The sequence below is a fragment of the Lipomyces japonicus genome, assembly GCF_038497905.1.
Source record: "Lipomyces japonicus strain CBS 7319 unplaced genomic scaffold V1514scaffold_36, whole genome shotgun sequence".
Lineage (NCBI taxonomy): Eukaryota > Fungi > Ascomycota > Lipomycetes > Lipomycetales > Lipomycetaceae > Lipomyces > Lipomyces japonicus.
The window spans coordinates 72,032-94,918 of NW_027117848.1; the positions used below are offsets into that span (position 1 = coordinate 72,032).

Here is a 22,887-nt window from a genome sequence, read left to right on the forward strand (position 1 = left end):
ACCCGCACTGCACAATATCAAACTCACAAATGACTGAAGCCAGCGGCATTCCTCTGCTAACAACGCACACGTCATCAGTCCATATCAACGGCATTTTGACTCCGCATGGCTACGTGATCAACGATGGCAAGACCGTCAGTGGCGGAAGTGGCTCGGACCTGGTCACTGGTGTGAACGGTCATGGCAATTCATACGGAAGTAATGGCATTTCAAGAAGCACGAGCTCAAACTTAATCTACGACAGCATTGATGAACCATTAAGAGATGATCCAGATGATGCCGCATTCAAGTATCATGAACGTAAAGCACTCAGGCATGGATTTGAAGACGTTTACAATTCAGAGTTTTACATGTCATTATTGGCGCAGGTATGTATTACTTGTTTGTTTATTAAACCGTCGTTTGCCTTTCTTGGTTTCTAATACTGGAGCATTTTTTTTTTTGGTAGAATTTTTACATTTATTTTGACGACAAGCGACACGAAACTGCTGGAAATCCAAAACCGTTTGAAGAGCAAGATGCAAACCTTCCTGATTGGCGCATGAAAGACAGGCAAAAGACAATCTCGGCGGCGATCGTGCTGTGTTTGAATCTTGGCGTGGATCCGCCTGACGTGGTCAAGACCGAGCCGTGCGCCAAATTAGAAGCCTGGGTTGATCCAACCGAACATCAAGATTCCAAAAAGGCTACCGAATTAATTGCCAAAAATTTGCAAGCACAGTATGAAACGTTAAGCATGCGGACAAGGTACAAGCAAAGTTTAGATCCCAATGTAGAAGATGCGAAACGGTTTTGTATTGCGCTCAGACGAGGAGCCAAGGATGAACGAATATTGTTTCATTACAATGGTCATGGAGTGCCAAAGCCTACCGTGTCAGGCGAGATTTGGGTGTTTAATAAAGGATACACGCAATATATTCCGGTGTCCATCTATGACTTGCAATCATGGCTGGGCGCGCCCTGTCTCTTTGTTTATGACTGCCACGCGGCGGGAAACATCGTGGCTAATTTCAACCGGTTTGTAGACAAGCGGATCGCGGATGATTTAAAGGCTAGAGACGGGCCGGCAAGCTCGACAGTGCCAGGCGTATTATACAGAGAGTGCATTCAATTGGCTGCATGTCAAGCAAATGAGTGCTTGCCAATGAATCCTGACTTGCCCATGGATTTGTTTACGTGTTGTCTTACGTCGCCTATTGAGATTGCTATCCGATGGTTCATTTTGCAATCACCTTTACCTCGTTCTTCAGTTCTGAACTTGGACGTCACGATCCCCGGACGACTGGCAGATCGGCGCACGCCGTTGGGTGAACTGAACTGGATTTTTACCGCCATAACCGATACCATTGCCTGGTCACAATTAGAAGCGCCATTATTTAAAAAACTTTTCAGGCAAGATTTAATGGTGGCCGCATTGTTTCGAAATTTCCTTCTTGCCGAACGCATCATGCGCGTGCATAACTGTCACCCAATATCGGAACCAAAATTACCGGCTACTCATAATCACCCCATGTGGGAATCATGGGATTTGGCCGTGGATCAATGCCTGGCCCAATTGCCCATGTTGGAAGCAGCAGAGAACGGCGGCCCAGCATATGAGTACAAGCATTCAACTTTTTTTGAAGAACAATTAACCGCGTTTGAAATTTGGCTCAAGTATGGATCCAAGACTAAGCGACCGCCAGAACAACTGCCGGTGGTATTACAAGTTTTGTTGTCACAAGTGCATCGATTGCGGGCCTTGATCTTGTTAAGCCGGTTTTTGGACTTGGGACCATGGGCGGTTTATCTTGCACTATCAATCGGCATTTTCCCTTATGTATTGAAATTGCTGCAATCTCCAGCACAGGAGCTTAGGCCGGTCCTTGTGTTTATCTGGGCACGGATCATGTCGGTTGATTATCAAAACATTCAGCAAGAGCTATTGAAAGATAACAGTTGCGGCTACTTCATTCATATTCTCACTGCCAGAGAAGGATTGCCTACCGGCGCTGAGAATATCGGCGAGCATCACGCCATGTGTGCCTTTATTATTGCCCTTTTCTGTCGTGGCAACAAAAATGCACAACGAGCATGCATGGGCCCAGATGTCATGCAGGCATGCCTCATGCACATTCAAGATTTAGACTGCGCGTTACTTCGGCAATGGGCATGCCTGTGCATTTCACAATTATGGGATAACAATGCAGAGGCTAAATGGATGGGGGTTCGAGAAGACGCACCAGCCAAATTGGCCGTATTATTAGATGATCCGGTGCCGGAAGTTCGCACCGCGGTGTTGGTCGCGTTATCGACTTTTTTGGAAATCACGGAGAATGAAAACGCGTTAGATATTTACAATGAAGAGATTGAAAATCGGGAATGCCAGATCATATTTGCCGCATTGCGACTAACCGGTGATGGATCCGGCATGGTTCGCAAAGAAATCGTCGTACTTTTCTCCCGATTTGTTAAGCACTATGCATCCAAGTTTTTAGTGATTGCTTTTAAACAGTTAGAGCAAGATCATGAAGCTTATAACAAGAGTGGCTCAACTTCTTCGTCAATCGTGTCGCTAGATTTTCCACGCGCGTCAATCTTTATTGGTGTTTGGAAGGCATTATTGGTTTTGGCAACTGATCCATTTGTCGAAGTTGGAGACATGGCGGCTGACGTGGTTGATTATGTATACCTGTTGTTATTACAATCACCGCTTGCTCGTCAAGCTGAAGACGTAATCGAGTCATTGCAACGGTGTTCATCATCAGTCCAAAAATTTGTGCGCCACCCATTATCATCATCATCATCATCCTCCTTGTATGCATCACCTGAGCCTGCAGATACTGCATCGATATCGTCCGGCAATCATTTTGCTCTGAATGCCAGGCCACCAGCAGTTAACAGGCAGGTATCGTCAACTTCAGTACTGGCCTCGACCATGAAGCGGTCCGTTTCGATTGCCGCGTCGTTAAGAAATTTGGCATTGGGTTATTCCGAACCGGCTATTGAACCAATCACGCAACCGAATCTGCCTCCACAGAATATTGGCGGCACGTCCGTGAGCACGATGCCATACGGGGCCGGCATTCACCCCGACACGGCGCGTTATCACCGGCGACGGCCGCAGGATTCAGTACTGATGCCACTTAATTCGGGATTTTTCGAATGGTCTTGTGAATATTTCCAAGAACCACAAATGTCACAACCAGAAATGGATGAACCTGGCAGCGTGGATTATAATCAACGATTATGGAGGCGAACAAGAAACGAGAAAACGTTGGCATACACGCAACCGCAGAAGGAATTGGCAGCAGTGGCACCTTGGAACACGCAGATTGGATTTTTAAATAACGCTACTCAACCTACAAAGTTAGTTTTTGCCCAGTTTGAACCTCATCTGATTGCCGTTGATGACCGGGATGGCGTCACGATTTGGAATTGGCCCGAGAATCAGAAATTAAACCGGTTTTGTAATGCGAACCCTCCTGGGACGAAGATCACGGAGGCCAAGTTGATTAATGAAGATGACGTGCCGTTGCTCATGACCGGAGCAGGTGACGGCGTGATTCGGCTTTATCGAAACTACGAATCAGAGGATAACATTGAACTCGTGTGCGCATGGCGAGCGTTAACCGACATGCTTCCTTCAAACAAATCATCCGGTCTCGTCGCTGATTGGCAGCAAGGCAGGGGCACCATGATTGTCGGCGGTGACGTTAAAGTGATCAGGTTATGGGACGCGCCGCGCGAGTTGTGCATGGCCGATATTCCGGCCCGGTCTGGCAGTCCGATCACGTCGTTGACATCTGATCAAGTCGCTGGTCATATTTTGATTGCCGGATTTGGAGATGGCGCGTTGCGAGTTTATGATCGCAGGTTGGATCCAAGGGAAGCCATGGTAAAAGTTTGGAAATATCACAAGAGTTGGGTGTTGAACGTGCACATGCAACGAGGTGGTGCTCGCGAGCTAGCTAGTGGAAGGTAAATCACAAAAATTGCTTTTTTTTTTTCTTGCTAACAAATGGCAAATTTTTGTCTTCTTTAGTGTGGACGGCAAAATTCATATTTGGGACTTGCGCATGGATACACCGGTATTATCATTTCAGGCACACGAACGGGGCATGCGAGCCGTACAAGTTCACGAGCATGCACCCATCTTGGCTACCGGTTCACAAATGGTCAAGTTATGGAGGTTATCTGGTGAGCATACCGCCGTGGTTAAGACCGGCGTTGGCAGCACCGGCGGCGCATCATCATACATGACATTAGCAGCACCACCGATCAGGCCTCATTATGTTTCAGCATTATGTTTCCATCCGCATCGGATGGTCATGGCCGTAAATAATTCACATGATTCACATGTTGGAGTTTATAATTGCGTGCCAAACTTGGTTCATGATTTTTCCTAAAAACAATTCATCTTCTTGTTTATTTGGGTTATTATTACGTTGGTTTATTTTATTTTATTTTTTTTTCAATTTTAAGGCGTTCCATCGTTGCAGAAAAAATTAATTTCTTTTCATTTTGTGTATGCGTTTTATTTATTTATTTATTTTAATTTTTTTTTTAGTTATTTATTTTAACTTGTAAATTTTTTGTATAAATATACAACTCTTCAACTCAACTCTACAAATTAATTCGTGCGGGTCGTAATACCGCGGGCCCTATTAAATATTTATTTTTTTGCCGCAGTTTGTCCACCACTTTGCGCGTTGACGAGAACTTCACCACAAAATATATTTGTGTTTGATTTTATCGTGAACGAAATAGATCGAAATCATGTTTAAGAAGTTTAATTTAAAATAAATTTTCAAGTCAACTCAAGTCCAAACAAACAAAAAAAAAAAAAAAAGCATGACTGATACCACGGAACACGCATCATCATCAAACACGGTCACGAACATGAATCATGAATCAGTGAAAATTATTGTGTTGCCGGCAATTCAAGCTAATAGTTTACGACAATGTGGTATTTTGAAAAAAACCAAAATTTCAAACAATTCAACAATTTCAAATTCGTTGCCAAATCATAATCATCACGTGTTTAATTACGGCGGCGGCGATGACGGCATCGTGAACATCAACAATGACGAATTGGCGAATAACGAAAACAAAATCAATCACGAAGACATGAATTTTTTTTTATTCAAGAATGAAGAATTTTTGCTAATCAATGATGAATCATCGGATGGGTTTTTAGATTTAATGTCATCCAACTTGGCCATGCCATCTTCGCCCGGCATGATTCATACAAATTAAAAATGTCATTGCTCTTTCTTTTCTTTCTAATAACATGTAATATTGAATACCTAGTTCATTTTATAGTCAACGCTAAATTTGTATGATACAATTATTTCTCTTTTTCTTTTTTTTTAATCAGCATATTGTTGAACTTTGTTAATTTGATTGAAACGCATTAATAAAATAGCGCTCATAGCTCGTCTCGAACGACGTGCTCGGTTGCACTCGATCCCGCTTCAACCACTTCGCTAATCAACTGTGATGGCGAAGGAGCCGATAAAGATTCATAATCATTCAAATTATCATGGAAAGTGTGGCAATCGAAATCCCAATTCTTCAACCATTTATGGTTTTCGCATGATGAACTGGTCCACTTGTCGCCGTATATTAACGGGGTAAAATTAACAAACACGTACACTGCCGCGCCCGCCAGGGCGACAGTGGCAGCGAGCACGAAAACTCGCCTGCTTTTGCTTCCGGGATTACTGGCAAGCACGGCCTTGCATGCGGCATCCCATGTGATTGTGAGCGCCAGGATGGCAAAATATAATGCCGGCAGGTAGTGATGCAAAAACAATTGCCGTTGCATCAAGAAAAAGGGCAAAAAATGCAGCGCCCATGCCAACACGTTCGTACCAACTTTTGCACCGTAGGATTGAACCGCCGGCTTGACGAAATCCTGATATCCACGTTGCCATCGCAACACGGCAGCCACGACCCAAATCACGTACGCGGCAAGACTGGCAGTTGATAACCACCAAATAAATATATTTCCAATCAGGTAAACCTGCCTGTGATCCTTAACCCAAAAGTTAATGCCACGGCGAAGGTATGGCCATGCCTGCGGACGAGAATCCCATGCGTGTGAAGCAATCAATCCGGCGTTAGTGTCCCACATTACTTTTTGCAACTCGGCAAATTTTTGCAAAAACCCCATCGTCGGGTAGTTTACCTTTTCAGAATCTGGTCCCAATAGCGGGTGATCATTTGATTCAATGTACCAAATACTGTTCGGCAACGTGCCTTGCTTTGCACAAGTAACTTCCTGTTGCTCATAGCCCCAACTTGGTAATTTAATCTTGTGAGAAAACAAGGCGCAGCCCGACATTTGATGAATCAACCTAAACTTGGTATCGATTGCACGAACGTAATCGACAGCCCTGCCCGGCTTGGACTTTGACTCCAGAATCTCAACTCGGAAATGATCATTCATGTCGCCGGTAAACCCTTCGTGCCCGTACGCGCTAACCTCGTTCTGCCATTCCGCCTCCGTCACGGGTGGCCGCACGTCATGCGAATGCAGCCTGCGATGAGTTACCACGTGTTGCAACCGAATGATATCGCCGTGCTTAAGGAAGATGGGTTGCTGGCCAGGCTCGGTCACTGCCCGGTAATCAGTGTCTGACCCGGTAACGTTGTCAAGTAGCCAAACGTTATTTTCATCCTTGTGGGGGTACAGTGTGACTTGTTGCTGCTTGGAGCCGGTTGGGTACAAGTGGTCGTGCGAGTGCAGGTATCCGCCCTGCGTGTTCAGGTGCCTGATTGTGACATGCGATCCAAGCACGACGTCAGCCGGCGTGTCCGCCAACTTCTTATTGTTCAGCGTGGCTTGGAACTCTGAAGACATGAACCCGTCACCATCGCCAGGGTTAACAAGGCAGACAAAATGAATGGCAAACATGGCCAAGTAAAAAATCACGGGCACGACGATCAGGAAAACAGCGCGCAGTATAAAATGCTTGATGAACGAGGGCAGGCTAACTTTAATGTCACCAAGAATGTTCCACAAGCCAATGATCGTGGTAATCCCGACCCAAGCGATCGTAAACAACCCAACCCATTTAACACTCGCCGTGGCACCTAATGACAGGCCGGTAAGAAAAAGATAGTAATACCACGACCTATCAAACGCGACCTGGTTCTGGAAGTTTGTCCATGCGTATGCGGTAAGCGCGGTAAAAAATACAAGTGGTGAATCAAGAAGAATAAATCGTGATTGAGTCGTCAATGCGTTTTCTAGCATGTTCAAAGTTTTAGCAAAAAGACAAGCTATGTCCAGAATTTTTTTTCAAAAATACTTACCAAACAATATAAAAATGGAGCCAAGCGATGCAGAGACGCTAGAACATCCGTAAGCTTTTAAAGTCAAGTATGCCAATGGGACGACCAATACACCAAGCGTAGCTGGTAAAAGACGCATGGCAACGTATGGAACACCAGCTTCATTGTAATCCCTGCACTTCATTAGCGAAAAAAAAAAATAAAAAAAAATAAGTAAGACTGACAATCCAATATCTTTAAAATCAAAGCTGCCATCAAATCCAGCCAAAAAGCCGGCAAGAGTGATCAGTAGCTTGGCCAGCGGCGGATGAACATCCATGAAATAGCGACCTTTAAAATACCTACAAAAATTTATTTAGAAAATTTTTTGTGTTTTTTTTTTAAAAAAAAAAAGAAAATTAACACCACATCTCTTACTTTGTCGCAAATCCACCAAAATGAACTTCGTCAAACACGACTGACGAAGGCTGCCATATCTTGTAAAGCCGAACCAAAACGGCAAGACCGGTGATGAACACAACAATGGCTTTTTCCCGAGCTGGCAGGGATGAAAATTTAGTAGCCCTAGAAGTCATTGAAACTTCTTTTGATGGTTAACCAGGTAAAGTAAAGTACGGTAAAATAATAAAGATCCCAGACGCGCGCGTTCGTCCTCTCCCCCCCTTGATTTGCAGAATCAGGTATATTATGAGTTCAAAAATTCGCCAATCCTACAGCCGTGAAGAACACGCCTAATTAATTAAAGTTGATCTGTACTAAACGTGCCAAGTGAGGGCCGGTCAACGCAATCAACCTGGATGAGTGGCTCCGAGGCGGACAAGGAAACGCGTGCAAGAAAAAACCCAGGCACAGCTCTAACCTGCGTACGTAATCAAATTCGTGTCTAATGACTAAGGGCTATGTCATGCAGATGTCATGTCTATTTACTGTCACCCAGACGGTCAGCTGCGCTGGCCGGGAGCATTGCCCGGACAAGAAATCCTCCCCCGCAACTAAACCCCAGACTTTTGTGCTCCACGAATTTCTATAAATGTGGAGGCTTTTGGCGAATTTTTTTTATTGTATTTTTCATTTTACCCAAATAAATCAAATCATTACAACTATTGCTTTCGTTGCGTACAGATAGATATCCAACTGACATGACCAGCGGCCCGTTCTATATAGGTATCGACGTCGGCACCGGCAGCGCCCGCGCCTGCTTGATTGACGCTCACGGCGAAATCCTGGCTCTCGCAGCAAAGGACATTTTAAAGTGGGAACCCAAGCCAGACTACTTTGTAAGTTTTTGCCACTCAATATTATAACATAATGCAATTTAATTTTTTTAACAATAAGAAAAGAACCAATCAACCACCGATATATGGCACGCCTGCTCGTATGCGGTCAAGAAGGTCGTTGCAGATTCCGGCATTGACGTGGCAGGCGTGAGAGGCATAGGTTTTGACGCCACGTGCTCGCTTGTCGTGCTCAGCGAGTCCACCGACGAGCCAGTTGCGGTCGGGCCCGATTTCTCCGATGCCAACCAGAACGTGATTTTATGGATGGACCATCGATGCCCTGTCGAGACCGAGCAAATCAATGCCACAAATCACACCGTGCTTAAGTACGTGGGAGGCAAAATGTCGATCGAAATGGAGATCCCCAAGGTCAAGTGGCTCAAGGCTCACATGCCGTCGGACCAGTTTCTGGATTCCAAATTCTATGACCTGGCTGATTTTCTTACTCACAAGGCCACCAAGGCAGAGACCAGGTCTTTTTGTTCGCTCATTTGCAAGCAAGGCTACGTGCCGATTGGCATTGATGGCAGCGTCAAGGGGTGGTCGGAAGATTTTCTTACCACGATCGGCCTGCCCGAGTTGGTCGAGGATAACTTCCGCCGCATCGGCGGCGTGCTGAACGAGAACGGCACGATCCTGTCCGCCGGTGAATACCTCGGCGGCCTGACTGAATCCGCTGCCAATGATTTTGGTCTGCTCCCGGGCACACCGGTCGGAAGTGGCGTGATTGATGCGTACGCGGGCTGGATCGGCACCGTGGCATCCAAGATTGACGACAATGACATCAGGTGGCATTCTGTTCATGGCAGCAACAGTCACGCTAACACAGACGAATATGAGGAGGAAAAAGATCTCGAAGTTGCCGTTCACCGGCTTGCCGCGGTCGCTGGCACATCAACTTGTCACTTGGCCATATCAAAGGACTCAGTGTTTGTGCCTGGCGTTTGGGGCCCTTACCGTGACGTGTTGCTGCCCGGATATTGGATGGCTGAAGGCGGTCAGTCTGCCACCGGCCAACTGCTAGCCCACGTAGTCAAGACACATCCGGCCCATGCGCAAGCTCTCGCGCTGGCAAACCAAGCTGGCCAATCAATTTTTGAATTTCTTAACCTCAGGCTGGAAAAATTGCGCCAAGAGCAAGACCTGCCCACGTTGGCCCACTTGGTGCGACATTTTTTCTATTACGGCGACCTGCACGGCAACCGGTCACCGATCGCGTCTGAAAAGATGAAGGGTGCGATCGTGGGTCAATCCATGGACGTGACCGTGGACGCGTTGGCGGTCGAGTACCTGGGCGCGGTCGAGTTCATTGGCTTGCAAACCAGGCACATCATCACCGCGCTCAACACGGCCGGGCATCAAATCACGAGCATTTTTTTGTCCGGCGGCCAATGCCGCAATAATGTTCTCACGTCGTTAATGGCCACATGCACGGGCATGCCAGTCGTGATTCCGCGCTACATTGACGCGGCGGTCGTGCTCGGTGCGGCCATGCTCGGTGCCAAAGCTGGCTCGGCAGATGACCAGGGAAAGACCGCGTCGTTATGGCACATTATGGAATCCATGTCAAAACAAGGCACGGTCGTGTACCCATCCGATCATGAATCCGAACGGCAGCTCGTGCAGGCAAAATATAAAATTTTTATCGATCAAGCCGAGAGGCAGATCAGGTACAGATCCATTGTAGACGCCGTGCTTAATCATGATCATGACAAGGTTTTGGTTCTCGAATCTGGGCTGGCAACTTTGTAAAATTTTTAATCGTCGGAACTTGGTTGTTTTTTTTTGGGATATGTATAATTTTTTTTTCTACTACATATTAGACTTTTATATAGATATATATACATGTGCAAAATTTTAATTTAATTTTTTTTAATTTTTCTCTGCGATGGATCGTTTTTTATCCAGATTATGTGCCTGCACTTTGTTTCCGTAATTCACGTTAGTCATGACGGCCAAGCTTGACACTACCCAGAACGGGATCCAAACCAAGAAAAAAACCGGCAATAAACCCCAAACTCCAAGGGCGCGCCAATTCCAAACCGCGGTAGTCAACATAGATTCGATCGCACGCCATGTTGATACTTGCGCAACCTGGCCTTGGTCGTGATGGTAACCATATAACAATCCGCCGGCCACGATTACGAACGGTGACGTAAACGCGATGGTCACGACCGGCAGCAACTTGCTAACCAACGTTGCCCCAAATGCAGGTACGTGGGCCAGTGGCGCAAAAATCACGCCCAGCAACAACGCCAGCGAAAAATTTAACGTGGCCAACGTGGTCAAAAACAAGCCGGCGTAAACGTTGGCCAGCGCACGCAACTTGGATGCCGAGCTTGCAGGGCGCGACAGTGGCAAGATGACCAAAAAAATGGCGACAAAAATGACGGAATAATACTGAGACGGCGCCCATGCTGCTGCCGCGAACACGATCGTGCAACACGCAATTGTGATTGCAAACACGGCAAACGCATGAAACGCTTGTTGCACGTGATTAAGGCTGGCGGTGTTGGTTTCCGCCGACGAAATCAGCCACTGCGATATTCCCTTAACCGTAAAGCTTGCACCCACGAGCATGGCTGATGGCAGGTACGTGCCGATACTAACAAACCGTCTTGTTGTCAGCAACAGGTAAAAAAAAAAAGATTGATGTAAATGCTCCAACAAGTTATTGATCGATCGAATCGATGCTTCCGTAATTCTGCCAAACAACATTTGATCATACGCGCCCCCACCACGATCATTATTATCGCTAGTTATCTTGCCTCGCAAAGTAACGGCATCGATTCTCCAGCCGCTAAATACGGCATGCCCAGCAGCTGGAATGAAAAATCCAGCCAATGCTTGCTCAGCAATTCCCTTAAACAAAGTAGCAGCCCTGGCTTGATACGTGCCACTGCCTGCATCATGCTCACGCGTGCCATGGATTGATACCTTGACGCTCATGTGACCGGCGATCGTCATGACGGTGTTGTACAGGTCCAAATTGGGCAACTGGCCATTCAATCCGACGTATTCAATCTCCAACTCATCAAACCGGCCATCAGTTCCGGGCAGATCCAACACTAACGCTGCCTGAATTGACCCGCTAGGTGAAGTCATGGACGAAAAATGATAATCCGTTATCCAAGAGCTTAACCCGAACGTCGGATCGGATGGAATCAATAATATTATATCCTTAGACCAAATCGACCACCGGGTCAGGTACCTGGCTAAAGAAACCGCTACCGCCACACCGCCTTCGTTGACTTGTCCGTCCGCAGACAGCCATGGCGCGCACAAGATCATGGATTCGGTCGTGTCCCCACGCGGCGCGTGCAAGACTCCGTAAACGTTGGTTCCAAATTTTTGCCCAACAGCATTATCACCGTTGTGATTGCTAAAAGGTGATAATGTCCAATTATGTAAGGCGGATTTGTATCCAATATCATCGATCCATTTTCGAACGGTCTCTGCTCGCCTGGTTCACATTGTTAGTGACTTGTCCATTATTATCTTACTAAAACTAAAATAAAAATAAAAATAATACCCCAACTATTTTTTTTTTCCTTACTTGTAATCAGATTTAAGCCCAAATTGGGCATGCACGGTTCGAATCTCTTGCCTAAACGCTCGCACGATGTTTTCTTCTGATCCATGAAAATAAGTTAGCGCCTGACCGGGCAATAACGCGTTTTCAGAAATATAATTATTTCTCGATTGATTTTCAATCGGTAATATGAATAACCAAGTAATTCCTGATAATGCCAAAATTATGGATAAGGTTGACAGGATTGATGCGATCGCCGTCAGGTTGGACCCGTTCCTGCGATTGCGAACTCGACGGTAAATGACTCCAAATAGTGTCATTTTTTGGTGTTTAATTTTTTTTTTTCCCCGTCGAGCAAGCTTGCCAAGATATTTAAAAAATTGACTCGGTACTACAGCATTAGCCTGTTTGGCCGTAATGAAGTTGTTATTGCATGTATCATTCGTTACTTGGAGTTAAATGCATGTGGGCATTCATTTATTTAGTGAACGTCCGGGTAAGTCAATTGCAACGAAGTTGCACAACCATCCTCGAACCATGTTCGTATTTCGCAGGACCAGAAAATCACGATTGCAACTTTCCAGGCACATTAAAAAGAAAAAATAGCGATATTGGGTGAGAGTCATGTACGATGACTGGGCGTATCATGTCAATCCGTCACATTACGCCCCGCAACCACAGAAACACCGGCGGCGGAGGAAATCGATTCTTCAAGATGTTGCGTTAGAACACGTCCAGCAGGTGAGGACCAGTGTTTGCAATAGTTTTTGTTTTGTTTTGTTTTGTTTTTTTTTTTTTTTTTGTTTTTTTTGAGGAATGCTGATATAACGTGGGGTATTAAACAAGTCATTGAAAGACAGCACGAGTTCATTAAAAAAAGTGGTGGAAGATTCATCAAAAACGCACGACATTCCTGAATATTCGGTACCCGTTCGCAAGGTTAAATCAGTTAATAATCTTAAAATGAAGCGGACGACTCATGGTGGACTTGGTAGTGGATTACTTGTGTATCCGTTTACATTAAAAGAGAAGCAACAATTACTAAAAACAGACGAGAGCGAAAGCGAATTTATGCACACGTATGCGTTATTAGAACCAGACCTGCAATCGGCTAACGACATTGACATTGTGCGGTTTCGAAACATGGCTGATTCACATCGGCAAGCATGCGACGTGTTTATTAACCGGGCAAACGGCTTGCTCGGTTTAATCGACCAACTCAGTCTCGGGTTCGAATCTGTCAAAACCCAGACGTTGTCATTCCAGCAATCATGTGACACGTTGTCAACCGAACAGGCCCGGTTGCAATCCGTGGCTGATGAATTAGAGGCACATTTAAAACCGTTCAACATGTTGGAAGAATTCACGCGCCGGTTAAACATGCCGGGCACAGAATTCGTCACGCAGGAAGGGTTCAGGCACATGCTTGCGTCGCTGGATGACTGCTTGGACTACGTGACCGCGCACGCCAGTTTTGCTGGCGCGGATCAGTACCAGGTCAGGTTTCGGCAATGCATGACTCGAGCGTTGACGCTTATCCGGGGTTATTTCGTGCAAGCCATGCGTGACGTGGCCGCGGATGTACAGCAACATATTCAGGCCAAGGCGTTGAATGACGCGACCCAGTCAGCCTTGTTTTATACCAAGTTTAAGGTTGATGCGCCGTTGCTAAAACAACTTACGAGCGAGATTGAGCAACGCCGGAAAGGTCATGAAGAATATGCCAGCTTGATTGGTGATTGTTACAAGTGCTACACGAACGTGAGGCGGCGGTTGATCTTGCCGGTCGTGATTAAGCGCGTGAACGAGATGAAAAATTCAATACCAGATTTGCTGCAATTGGTGCGTCAATGTAACATGTTTTTTTTTTTTTTATTTTCTTTTTGGTCTGCAGCAAGTAAGCTAATAAATGTTTTAGACCCGACAAAGCGTGGCGTACATGCGAACGGTGTGCAATGATGAATATGATTTATTTTACGCTATTTTTATTAGCGGCGAAGACGTCGTATAGTAAGTAATTTTTTTATTTTTTTATTTTTCTTGTTTTGGCTAAACATGATCATGTTTAGTGACCTATTGGATAGCGCGTGCGAGCCGCTGCAAGACGGATTGCGAAACCGCATTATTCACGAAAAGAAAGCAGAAGTATTGTACGAACTATGTTCATTATTGCAAGCACTCAGTCAAGATGATGAATTTGAAGAATACTACGACCGGCCTAGGCTAGATTTTGGCCGGCTGTTTCAATCAACCTTGCAAGACGCGCAGGTTAAACTGGCGTTTAGAATGCAAGCTTATTCATGATGATAAATGCTGGCATTGTATTTTATTATCTTTCGAAATTCAAAAAAAAAAAAAAAATAACATAAATGTAAGATTAATGCAGATCATAATTGATCTCCTCGGTTTTGTTGTTCGCCGGGACTTTTTTTCCATTTCAAAAATATGGGTTAGCTGGCAAAACAAAACAGTGATTAAACAGTTGGATCGTAAGTTGGATTGTAAACTCACGTGGTTATGTCATGGTGATATTCACCATGCGCATTTTTAGTGACATGTTGATGTTGGTGTTGCTGATGGTGATTGTTTGCATGAAACGCGTGCGGCAGCCTGGGCGCGTTTTTGGGATCCAGCTTGAGATGATGACTGATCGTCCTGCCTTCGACGCCATCTTTTACTGCCGTGGTAGACAAGCCACTTAAAGTTGACGACCGAGATTCCGGCCGCGACGGTGTTGCACCCTGACTGGTGAAATAATACCCGGCCCCGCCAGGCCCACTGGTAGTCGTGCCCGCGGACGATGGCGATGCGGAACCGGACACCGGCGTGTCAAAGTCGGATGACAAGCTGGCAGCCGATTGTGGTGGTGTGGGACTGGGAAAGTCATCATCATGATGATGATCATCATAATCTCGGTAGACTCTGGCCGAGTTGTCGGCCAAGACGTTGTCCTGAACCAGGGGTTCAGACAAAGATTTTGAATCCAAAAATGATGATGACGAAGACAAAGACATTCGACACAGTTTTAGATAGATGGCTACTAATTTATATTGTATAAATGAAAAACAAAAAATCCTCGTGCTTTATATAGTTAATTGTTTCTTGTCTAGGAACATTTGAGTCGAAAGCTCAAAGACGATGCGGGAAGCATGACGTAGGCGAGAATTTACATCATTGTTTAGTCATTAGAAATGCAATACGTCATGATATGCCGGTGGTTAGGTGATTTTAATTGTGGCTTGGTTTTGCCTGGTGCGGCGCCGTGGCGTTGTGGCGTTGCTGACCCGGAATCAGAGTCTGTCCTGCCCGCCCACAATAGAAACCTTAACCTTATGTCTTATAATGCATTATATAATACAAGTGAAGTCGAACGTCTGTTCTTTTATTAGATGTACAGTGATGAAGTGTAGTAGTATATAATACAAGAAAATGAAAATAAACCTGAACGCCTAGAAATCCAAAATTTTTTGTTCCTCGCCGATGCATAAAAAAAACAAAATACGCCAGCTATTTCTTATGCAGGATTGATCTTCTGTCTGCTGCTGCCGTAGCTGATGGTCTTTCTCAGGATCGTGCCACTGCGGCGTAAGATGGAGGCTCCCCAGTGGCGTGACTCGGATGAAAAATAGTCGAGTTGCAACGGCAGCGAGAGTTGCTTGGTCAATTTCTTGCCAGGCTTCACTGTCGACGCCGTTGCAGTTGCAGGCGCGCGGGGCCTGGTCGAATTGGCCTCGGCCAGTCGTGGTGGTGGCGGCGGCGGCCGGCCAAATACTTCAACTGCGACCACGTACACGGCAGTCAGGGCTAATGCCTCGTCAAACCGTACTCCAGAAACGTACGTGTCCTGACCGTGATGAGTCGACGCGGCCGCGTTCGTAATATCCATCCTGTTGCCGGACAGCACGGCCAGGACTTGTCGCTTGCTCACGAAATGCCAGGTTTTGGACCCGTCCTGCGCGCGGGTCCAGCGGCCGAGTAACTGGTCGCGCGGAGATGATTCATTACAAACGTAAACTGCCAAGTCATCGTTATTGTCGTCGTCAGACCGCACGTGCCACACCTGGCTGGCGGACCGCGTCAGCTTGAGATCAAACCCAGCTGCCGACAGCAAAAACTGGTCACGGTCGTCATCACACGAATACACGGAAAACTGATAATCGCGTTGCCGCTTGTGCTTGGAATTGTTGCGCTTGCTGCCTGCAACTGGGGAAGAGGAAGAAGCAGATGAAAAAGGAGAAGACCGCTTGATGTTAAAGGCCGGCACGGCCCTGCGTGCTGTTAACCGCTGCAATTGGAATAACATGGACTGATGCTGCCGCCGTCGAGGTGGCGGCTGAGCCAGCACAAAAGAATTGTGCGTCGTGATGGGCTGCTCAATATCGACCGCGACCGACGACTCGGTGGTGCGCAATGTCGTCAGTGACAGGTCAATGTCGTCCTCGTCGTCGTCGTCGTCGTAACCAATGTGCCTGTAATTGCCGTTCTGCGTAGCGTCAACCAAGTGAGCTGTAGTAGTACTTGTCGTGCGTACCGAAGGCCGCGGCGGCCGTGCTGACTGCACACGGTGCTGGTGTTGATCTGGCCGCCGACGGGACACGACAGTCATGCACGTGGACGCGTGCAGAAACGACGACGCCATTGATGCTACAATGTAAGCAATGTTGACGGGCAATATCAAAAACGAGTTTGCTGCAAGCATGCGCCCTTGCTGTTGATTCTGTTGTTGCATTGAGGCCATGGCAGGGATACGAAGATCTTTTATCAATCAACCGAGTCAGGCCAGTCGAAGGCCGAGCTCGGATTATATATACGACATTAGTTTTTAAGTTTCCATTGTCCACGCGGGGCGCCACAGTGGCTTGCTGACACTTGAGCTGCTCGGCGACCTGCACCGCCACCGCCGGTCTCGGGGCTGTCGCAGCGCTCCGCCCGGGGCAATTACGATATACTATGTTACAATACTAAGCAGCTGTCGTCACGTCCAAACCCGCACGTCTTCACCCGCCGTCGCCACTGCGCATCGAATCCCTCGTTTGCTGCTGCTGGGGGCCCACCGAAGCGACGTCACAAACTGGCCGTGCGCCCGCTCAATCGTGCGCGCAAGCACGCCGGCGTGCGCTTCACCATCACCATCGCCATTGTTGCTCGTAGTCGGACCGGATTTGGTCAGGTCCCAGCACCGGATCGTCTTGTCGTCACCGGCTGACACCACAAACCGGCCTGCGGGATGAAATTCGACCGCACGGACCCAGTTCTCATGGCCGTCGAGCGTCATGACGAGCCGGCCGCGCGAATTCCACACCTTGATTCGCCGGTCGCGGCCGCCAGTTGCGAAAAAAAAATCGTCACCACCAGTGGTCGTGGTAGTCGCGGCCAAGCCAAAGTACTCGTTGCTGGCCCTGGGCGCGACCGCGACGCACTCAATTACGTGGTCGTGCGCGTCCGGAATGCGCAGCCGCGTGTGCCCCGTCGTCACGTCGGTCACGACGACAGCCATGTCGGCACCCACCGACACGAGGAGCGGGCCACCAGCCACTGCCACCGGCGCCACGGCCTTGACCCCCGCTACGTGCGCGGTCGAGATTACGCGCACGCAGTACCCGGTCTTGACCTGCCACACCCGCACCGTCGTGTCCTGCGATGCTGATACCACGTACGTGCCATCGCCGACAAACCGCACGCTCGAAACCGTGTGGTCATGGCCCTTAAGCGTTCGCACGTTTTCGTACTCGTTGCTGGCGTCCCACAACTTGATTGTCAAGTCGGCCGAGCTCGATGCTACAATTACAACTCTTGGTCAGCAACCCGCCAGTTAAAAACATGTGCCATTCTTTTTATTTTTTTTATTTTTTTTTTTGGCTCACCAAGCATGACGGCTGTGCCGTGGCCGCCATAATCCACGTCGGTCACGCTCTTCGTGTGGCCTTTCAACGTCCGCTCCAGTTCACCAACTTCCCAATCCCATATCTTCACCGTCTGGTCTTCTGATCCAGATGCCAGTTGCGTAAACACTGGGTGGAATGCCACGCCGGTCACGGACTGCCGGTGGCCGGTCAATTCGTACCGCGGGCTCCGCGGCAGCCACTTGCTCGGGTCGGCAATCGTGCGACCTGACGATGGCACGTTGTCCAGTTCCTCTTGCAACGATCCCACTTTGGCTTCCAAGTCCATAACCTGCATTCTTCTTTAGCATGTAACCTCTCTTTTTTTTTTTTTTTAAAAAAAAAAACTCACTTTCTTTTGCAACCGCACCACGCTCGTCCACTTCTTCTCCAACAGCCCATTGTATTTTGGCTCGGCATCAATTTGAATTCCCATTTCTTGCTTCATGACCTCGTAAGTTCGCTTTAGATCAGACAAGCTCAGGTACTCCAATATTGACTCGTTCCTATTTTTAAAAAAAAAACTATTGTTAGTTCCTCCCATTTTCATATCACGTTACCAAAAAAAAACTCACAGTTCCTGACGCTGCCGAGCGGTCAAGGACGTCATCGTCCGCTTGCCACTAACATTGTCGACCATTAATTATTTATCATTCCCTGGTTCGCACGTTCGCACGTTCGTCAATGATCAATTGGCATGGCTCATGCGCCCGCCCATGTTGGCCAAATCGATTTGATGCCTTTGTTTTTGCACGTGATGCGACTTGTTATGCTGTCACACCGCGTGACGCTTATGCAAATAGTTTCTCGCGTCAGGAGTAAACAAAAACAAACACTTGTTTGAAGAAAGAAAAAAAACAAAATATTTAATACAAAGCTTTTTTTTTTGTCGCTCTTGATTCAAGATGGAAGCAGATAAAGAGGAAGACTACTCGTCCATTCCATTGTCCGAAAGGGCTGTTCATAAAGTCAGTCAGTCAGCTTGGGATTTCAATCATTTGGTGTTTCTTGCTAACCTTTTTACTTTTTCACGATAAAGGTCTGGAAGGCTCGTCTCAATGCATACGAGGAAATGACAAAGCAATTTTCAAGGTCTGCCAGCGAATCAGATTCTTGTTTTAAACCGTTTTTATCAGATCCTGCTCTTTACAAAAAGATAGTTACCGATTCTAACGTGGCCGCGCTCGAAGCTGGCATCACGTCACTTGTCGCATGTCTTCAATACGGTGGAGCCAACGCTTGCCAACGACTTCGTGGCACTTTGGTCACTCCGTTGGCTGAAAAGGGTCTTGCCAGTGTGCGAGCAGGTACGAAACAGAAAACCGTGGAGGCGTTGCTGTATTTTGTCGAGTTAGACTCCCCTGACCCGGTCGTGGACGAATTGCTGCCGATCCTGAGTAACAAGTTGCCAAAACTTGTGGCCGGAACCGCAATGGCATTGCGGGAGATTATTACCAATTTTGGGACCAAAACTGTCAATCCTAAAGCAATTGTCAAGGTGTTGCCCAAGTTATTTGCCCACACGGACAAGAACGTGCGGGCTGAGGCCACCAATATTGCCGTCGAACTCTACAAATGGATGGCTGATCCTTTGAAATCAGTTCTGTTGCCTGATTTGAAACCAGTTCAGCAAAAAGATCTTGAAGAGGCGTTCGAGGCGGTTAAAGGTGTGCAACCTAAGCAACAACGATTTTTATTATCACAAGCAGCCGCAGCTGATGCCGAACCAGACGATGATTCGGCGCAAGAAGATCAACCGGTTGATTCATATGACCTAGTAGATGCGGTTGACGTGACATCTAAAATTCCTAGCAATTTTTTTGAAAACATGGCATCAGTCAAATGGAAGGAGCGCAAGGAAGCGGTGGATGAATTGTTTCAACTCGCCAACGTTGCAAAAATTGCTGATTCCGATTTTGCTGAAATCACGCGCGTGTTGGGTAAGTGCATCGTTAAAGATGCCAACGTGGCCGTCGTCATGGTTGCCGCAAATTGCGTGGAATCGCTGGCCAAGGGACTAAGGCATAATTTTGCAAAATACAAGCCTAACGTGTTTACGTCTCTTCTTGAACGATCTAAGGAAAAGAAAGCGTCCGTGATTGAGGCTTTAGGAAATGCTCTTGATGCTGTCTTTGAATCTGTGAGTGTTCTTAGCTTTTTGATTGGCCCCCGCCAATATTATGTGACATGCTAATTTATTTAAATTTGATAGACTACGTTTAGCGACGTTTTGGAAGACATTTTAGAATTTATAAAACACAAGAATCCTCAAGTTAAAGAACAGGTTGCCTTGTTTCTCGTCAGATGTCTGAGAACGGTCAGAACCATTCCAAAGCAGGCCGAAATCAAGCACGTTTGCGAAGCTGCGACAACACTTTTGGCTGATACGGCAAAGCCTGTGAGAGCTGCTGGAGCCGACGTTTTGGGAACCGTAATGAAAATGATTGGTGAACGGGCCATGACGCCCTACATTGATGGGTTGGATGATATTAGAAAGACAATGGTTAAGGAATCGTTTGACGCAGCCACGGTCCGGGCAAAGCCAGAGAAAGCAGCACCACCTGTACCTGCACCGGCGTCAAGCAAGCCATCATCAAAACCGACCGGGCCTCCGCGCGCAAGACCATCAGCGAGCAGCGTGACAAAAAGAGCGCCGTCGGGTACTCCGCCAACATCGTCTTCGTCTTCAACATCGAGATCAGAACCATCGTCTGCATCACATTCATCCAGACTGGCACCGCCAGGTTCGCGGACTTCAAGAATCGGTACCACGCAAACTTCAAGCTTGCGTAAAGAGCCAGTTCCGTCATCGCCCAGAGCTGCGGTTACGAGCACACGCGCGGCGGCGTCATCAACTCCGCCGCCACGAGGAACCGGTCGCGGCCTAACCGGCGTGTCTCTGCCGTCTTCTTCTTCTTCTTCCACTTCACATTCCAATAACAGCAGTCTCTTGGCTGCCGAGAAAGCTGAACTTTCTGAGCTGCGCCGATCACGAGAAGAATGGCAGTCATCAATTGCAACATTAAGACAACAGGTCGAAGCATTGCAAGGTGAAAACGCCAAGTTGTCGCAAGCCGTTTCCGAGCTGCAACTTAATAATCAACAATTAATTGAAGATCATACCAGGGACGTGCTTTCAGTGAAGGCCAAGGAAACACAACTGGCAAGGACCAGGAGCGAACTTAATGGCGCAAAGACACAAATTTCTGGCTTGCAACGAGAGCTGGAGAACGTTCGCAGCGCCAATCCGCAGCTCACTCACGCTTCTCGAGACGATCCAGTGAAGGACGTGCGACAAGCCAGTAATACGCCGCTAGCCAGACGCAAATCAACTGCGCACGTGACTGAGGAGGAGAAGGAGAATGGCTTGGCCAGCTCAAGAATTACAAATGGTTCGACGTTTGCAAGTGCGCGAACATCATCAGCATTTAGTCCGATAAGCACGTCAGCAGCGGAAGAAAGCTTGTCAAGTGGCACAACATCGGCAGGAGATTCAGTCGAAAGTTGGCGAAGAGCAGCTGAAGTAACTAGTCAATTGAAGGCTAGAATAGAGGCCATGAAAGCACGACAGATTAGACGATAAAAATTGTGATACCAAATATTTAAGTCAATTTTTTTAAAAAAGATTTTCCTTTTTTTTTTTTTGTTGTTTGTTTGTGGGAATTTGTGTTTTAATAATGTTCAATATATATTAATCGTTTCATTTCTAAATGTTTCCATAACTATATCACAGCAAAAAAAGAAAAAGAAAAACACAAAAACGCCAGTCAAAATGCAAACAAATCTACTTTTTTTTTTTACAAGTTCTTCCTTGGTTTGATCAATCCAGCGTGAACAAAATAATACACCACGGTTGAATCTTCCGTGTGCATGGCCATCAACACGCGATCCAACTTTTGATCCGTAAACGATTCAACTGCCGCAAAGACGGCATGCCATTTACTTAATGACCATTTTGATTCCGTACGTGCCGGCAAGACCCATTCGATTGCAAACTTGCCGTTCGCATCTTGCACGTCAGTGCCATATAGTCGTTGCGGCGGCCTGCCGCTGATGATATGCAACTTGTCATGCGTCAGCCATGACGATTCAGTACTCAACTGCTGAGTTATTTCATCATGGTGCTGGTGCTGGTGCTGGCTTAATGGAATTTGATGAACGGCAAGCTCGGTCCAGAGATGGTGCAGGTCGAGATTCTGCTTCACACGTGACGACAAATCGGCATTGATATGATTGTTTGACGGCAGCGACGCATTAAACGCCCTGTCAGACGGACTGGGTGACGATATCGGCTGAATGTGCAAATTTTTTATGCTTGAATCAGGCGCCGGACTGTCCATTTTGTATCTATAGGTCAAAGATTAAGTGAAGGTAAAGTTCTCGTAGTATTTGTAAATATTGTGTGGACTTTTATTCGCAGTGGGTTAGGTTAATGATAGAATAAATCCCAGGGGCGGACTTCTTAATTATTAAACATTTCAATCCAAGAACGATTTGAATCAGCTCATAGAATAACACAATAACGTATTGATATCAGGTTCACTGCATTCATCATGGCAGAAAGAAAAACGTTAAACAAATATTACCCACCAAATTTTGATCCATCCAAGATCGTGCGCCAACGCAAGGACAAGTCGTTGCCGGCCAAGCTAAACACGGTCAGATTAATGAGTCCGTTTTCGATGCGGTGCACGACATGTGGCGAATACGTTGCCAAGGGGAAAAAATTTAATGCCAGGAAAGAAGGAACAGGAGAGAAATATTTGGGCATTTCGGTATTACGGTTTTATATTAGATGTCCAAGGTGTTCGTCTGAGATTACGTTTAAGGTGAGTATTCAAAATAACACCCGGGGGGGGGGGGGGGGGGGGTGACTTTTTTTAAAAAAAAAAAATTTAAAAAAAGCGTAAATTTT

General features: G+C 46.8%; 10 protein-coding genes across 10 annotated transcripts in view; 5 read left to right on the forward strand and 5 right to left on the reverse strand.

Moving 5' to 3' along the window:
• Nucleotides 1–29: 29 nt before the first annotated feature.
• V1514DRAFT_321425 (raptor N-terminal caspase like domain-containing protein) lies at nucleotides 30–4,388 on the forward strand (the record flags this gene model as incomplete). Its single annotated transcript, XM_066926050.1, has 3 exons — nucleotides 30–368; nucleotides 449–3,960; nucleotides 4,025–4,388. The coding sequence occupies 3 exons, from the start codon at nucleotides 30–32 to the stop codon at nucleotides 4,386–4,388; spliced, it is 4,215 nt and encodes a 1,404-aa protein (XP_066781997.1).
• A 1,022-nt stretch (nucleotides 4,389–5,410) lies between these two features.
• Nucleotides 5,411–7,856, reverse strand: V1514DRAFT_283837 (Dolichyl-phosphate-mannose-protein mannosyltransferase-domain-containing protein; the record flags this gene model as incomplete). The annotated part of the gene is made up of 4 exons (XM_066925135.1): nucleotides 5,411–7,236; nucleotides 7,303–7,454; nucleotides 7,506–7,622; nucleotides 7,699–7,856. 4 exons carry the CDS (start codon nucleotides 7,854–7,856, stop codon nucleotides 5,411–5,413), a joined length of 2,253 nt encoding a protein of 750 aa, XP_066781998.1.
• Nucleotides 7,857–8,285: 429 nt separating this feature from the next.
• V1514DRAFT_334900 (uncharacterized protein) lies at nucleotides 8,286–10,437 on the forward strand. Its single transcript, XM_066928299.1, has 2 exons — nucleotides 8,286–8,558; nucleotides 8,622–10,437. Exons 1-2 carry the CDS (start codon nucleotides 8,421–8,423, stop codon nucleotides 10,308–10,310), a joined length of 1,827 nt encoding a protein of 608 aa, XP_066781999.1. The 5' UTR covers nucleotides 8,286–8,420; the 3' UTR covers nucleotides 10,311–10,437.
• Nucleotides 10,358–12,712, reverse strand: V1514DRAFT_309999 (Gaa1-like protein). The gene is made up of 2 exons (XM_066925758.1): nucleotides 12,115–12,712; nucleotides 10,358–12,021 (listed from the first exon to the last, which is right to left on the reverse strand). The coding sequence occupies exons 1-2, from the start codon at nucleotides 12,408–12,410 to the stop codon at nucleotides 10,431–10,433; spliced, it is 1,887 nt and encodes a 628-aa protein (XP_066782000.1). The 5' UTR covers nucleotides 12,411–12,712; the 3' UTR covers nucleotides 10,358–10,430.
• On the forward strand, nucleotides 12,637–14,734 carry V1514DRAFT_334905 (Sec34-like family-domain-containing protein). The gene is made up of 4 exons (XM_066928300.1): nucleotides 12,637–12,831; nucleotides 12,947–13,932; nucleotides 14,009–14,100; nucleotides 14,160–14,734. The coding sequence occupies exons 2-4, from the start codon at nucleotides 13,054–13,056 to the stop codon at nucleotides 14,392–14,394; spliced, it is 1,206 nt and encodes a 401-aa protein (XP_066782001.1). The 5' UTR covers nucleotides 12,637–12,831; nucleotides 12,947–13,053; the 3' UTR covers nucleotides 14,395–14,734.
• Nucleotides 14,735–15,445: 711 nt separating this feature from the next.
• Nucleotides 15,446–16,850, reverse strand: V1514DRAFT_334912 (uncharacterized protein). The gene has a single exon (XM_066928301.1). It carries the CDS (start codon nucleotides 16,826–16,828, stop codon nucleotides 15,605–15,607), a length of 1,224 nt encoding a protein of 407 aa, XP_066782002.1. The 5' UTR covers nucleotides 16,829–16,850; the 3' UTR covers nucleotides 15,446–15,604.
• A 55-nt stretch (nucleotides 16,851–16,905) lies between these two features.
• On the reverse strand, nucleotides 16,906–18,695 carry V1514DRAFT_334914 (WD40-repeat-containing domain protein). The gene is made up of 4 exons (XM_066928302.1): nucleotides 18,548–18,695; nucleotides 18,325–18,478; nucleotides 17,955–18,264; nucleotides 16,906–17,868 (listed from the first exon to the last, which is right to left on the reverse strand). The coding sequence occupies exons 1-4, from the start codon at nucleotides 18,610–18,612 to the stop codon at nucleotides 17,066–17,068; spliced, it is 1,332 nt and encodes a 443-aa protein (XP_066782003.1). The 5' UTR covers nucleotides 18,613–18,695; the 3' UTR covers nucleotides 16,906–17,065.
• Nucleotides 18,696–18,795: 100 nt separating this feature from the next.
• On the forward strand, nucleotides 18,796–21,673 carry V1514DRAFT_353653 (armadillo-type protein). The gene is made up of 3 exons (XM_066929550.1): nucleotides 18,796–18,940; nucleotides 19,012–20,112; nucleotides 20,185–21,673. The coding sequence occupies exons 1-3, from the start codon at nucleotides 18,878–18,880 to the stop codon at nucleotides 21,553–21,555; spliced, it is 2,535 nt and encodes an 844-aa protein (XP_066782004.1). The 5' UTR covers nucleotides 18,796–18,877; the 3' UTR covers nucleotides 21,556–21,673.
• Nucleotides 21,639–22,343, reverse strand: V1514DRAFT_334918 (Sen15 protein-domain-containing protein). The gene has a single exon (XM_066928303.1). The coding sequence runs from the start codon at nucleotides 22,310–22,312 to the stop codon at nucleotides 21,770–21,772; it is 543 nt and encodes a 180-aa protein (XP_066782005.1). The 5' UTR covers nucleotides 22,313–22,343; the 3' UTR covers nucleotides 21,639–21,769.
• A 113-nt stretch (nucleotides 22,344–22,456) lies between these two features.
• Nucleotides 22,457–22,887, forward strand: part of V1514DRAFT_334919 (DUF572-domain-containing protein) — a 1,414-nt gene continuing 983 nt past the window's right edge. The window contains exon 1 of the mRNA XM_066928304.1: nucleotides 22,457–22,801. Within this exon, the coding sequence (XP_066782006.1) occupies nucleotides 22,526–22,801 (276 nt within the window). The 5' untranslated portion in view covers nucleotides 22,457–22,525. The remainder of the gene's footprint in view (nucleotides 22,802–22,887) is intronic.

Bases quoted from the DNA above. Each gene is read 5' to 3' on its own strand.
- V1514DRAFT_334900 (XM_066928299.1), top strand. From the start codon at position 8,421: ATGACCAGCGGCCCGTTCTATATAGGTATCGACGTCGGCACCGGCAGC. The intron at 8,559-8,621 runs GTAAGTTTTTGC...CAATAAGAAAAG, and splicing joins AACCCAAGCCAGACTACTTT to AACCAATCAACCACCGATAT.
- V1514DRAFT_334905 (XM_066928300.1), top strand. From the start codon at position 13,054: ATGAAGCGGACGACTCATGGTGGACTTGGTAGTGGATTACTTGTGTAT. The intron at 13,933-14,008 runs GTGCGTCAATGT...TAAATGTTTTAG, and splicing joins TACCAGATTTGCTGCAATTG to ACCCGACAAAGCGTGGCGTA. The intron at 14,101-14,159 runs GTAAGTAATTTT...GATCATGTTTAG, and splicing joins AGCGGCGAAGACGTCGTATA to TGACCTATTGGATAGCGCGT.
- V1514DRAFT_334912 (XM_066928301.1), bottom strand. From the start codon at position 16,828: ATGGCCTCAATGCAACAACAGAATCAACAGCAAGGGCGCATGCTTGCA.
- V1514DRAFT_334918 (XM_066928303.1), bottom strand. From the start codon at position 22,312: ATGGACAGTCCGGCGCCTGATTCAAGCATAAAAAATTTGCACATTCAG.
- V1514DRAFT_334914 (XM_066928302.1), bottom strand. From the start codon at position 18,612: ATGGTCGACAATGTTAGTGGCAAGCGGACGATGACGTCCTTGACCGCT. The intron at 18,479-18,547 runs GTGAGTTTTTTT...TTTTAAAAATAG, and splicing joins GCTCGGCAGCGTCAGGAACT to GAACGAGTCAATATTGGAGT. The intron at 17,869-17,954 runs GTGAGCCAAAAA...TTGTAATTGTAG, and splicing joins CGGCACAGCCGTCATGCTTG to CATCGAGCTCGGCCGACTTG.
- V1514DRAFT_309999 (XM_066925758.1), bottom strand. From the start codon at position 12,410: ATGACACTATTTGGAGTCATTTACCGTCGAGTTCGCAATCGCAGGAAC. The intron at 12,022-12,114 runs GTAAGGAAAAAA...AATGTGAACCAG, and splicing joins GGGCTTAAATCTGATTACAA to GCGAGCAGAGACCGTTCGAA.
- V1514DRAFT_353653 (XM_066929550.1), top strand. From the start codon at position 18,878: ATGGAAGCAGATAAAGAGGAAGACTACTCGTCCATTCCATTGTCCGAA. The intron at 18,941-19,011 runs GTCAGTCAGTCA...TTCACGATAAAG, and splicing joins CCGAAAGGGCTGTTCATAAA to GTCTGGAAGGCTCGTCTCAA. The intron at 20,113-20,184 runs GTGAGTGTTCTT...TAAATTTGATAG, and splicing joins TTGATGCTGTCTTTGAATCT to ACTACGTTTAGCGACGTTTT.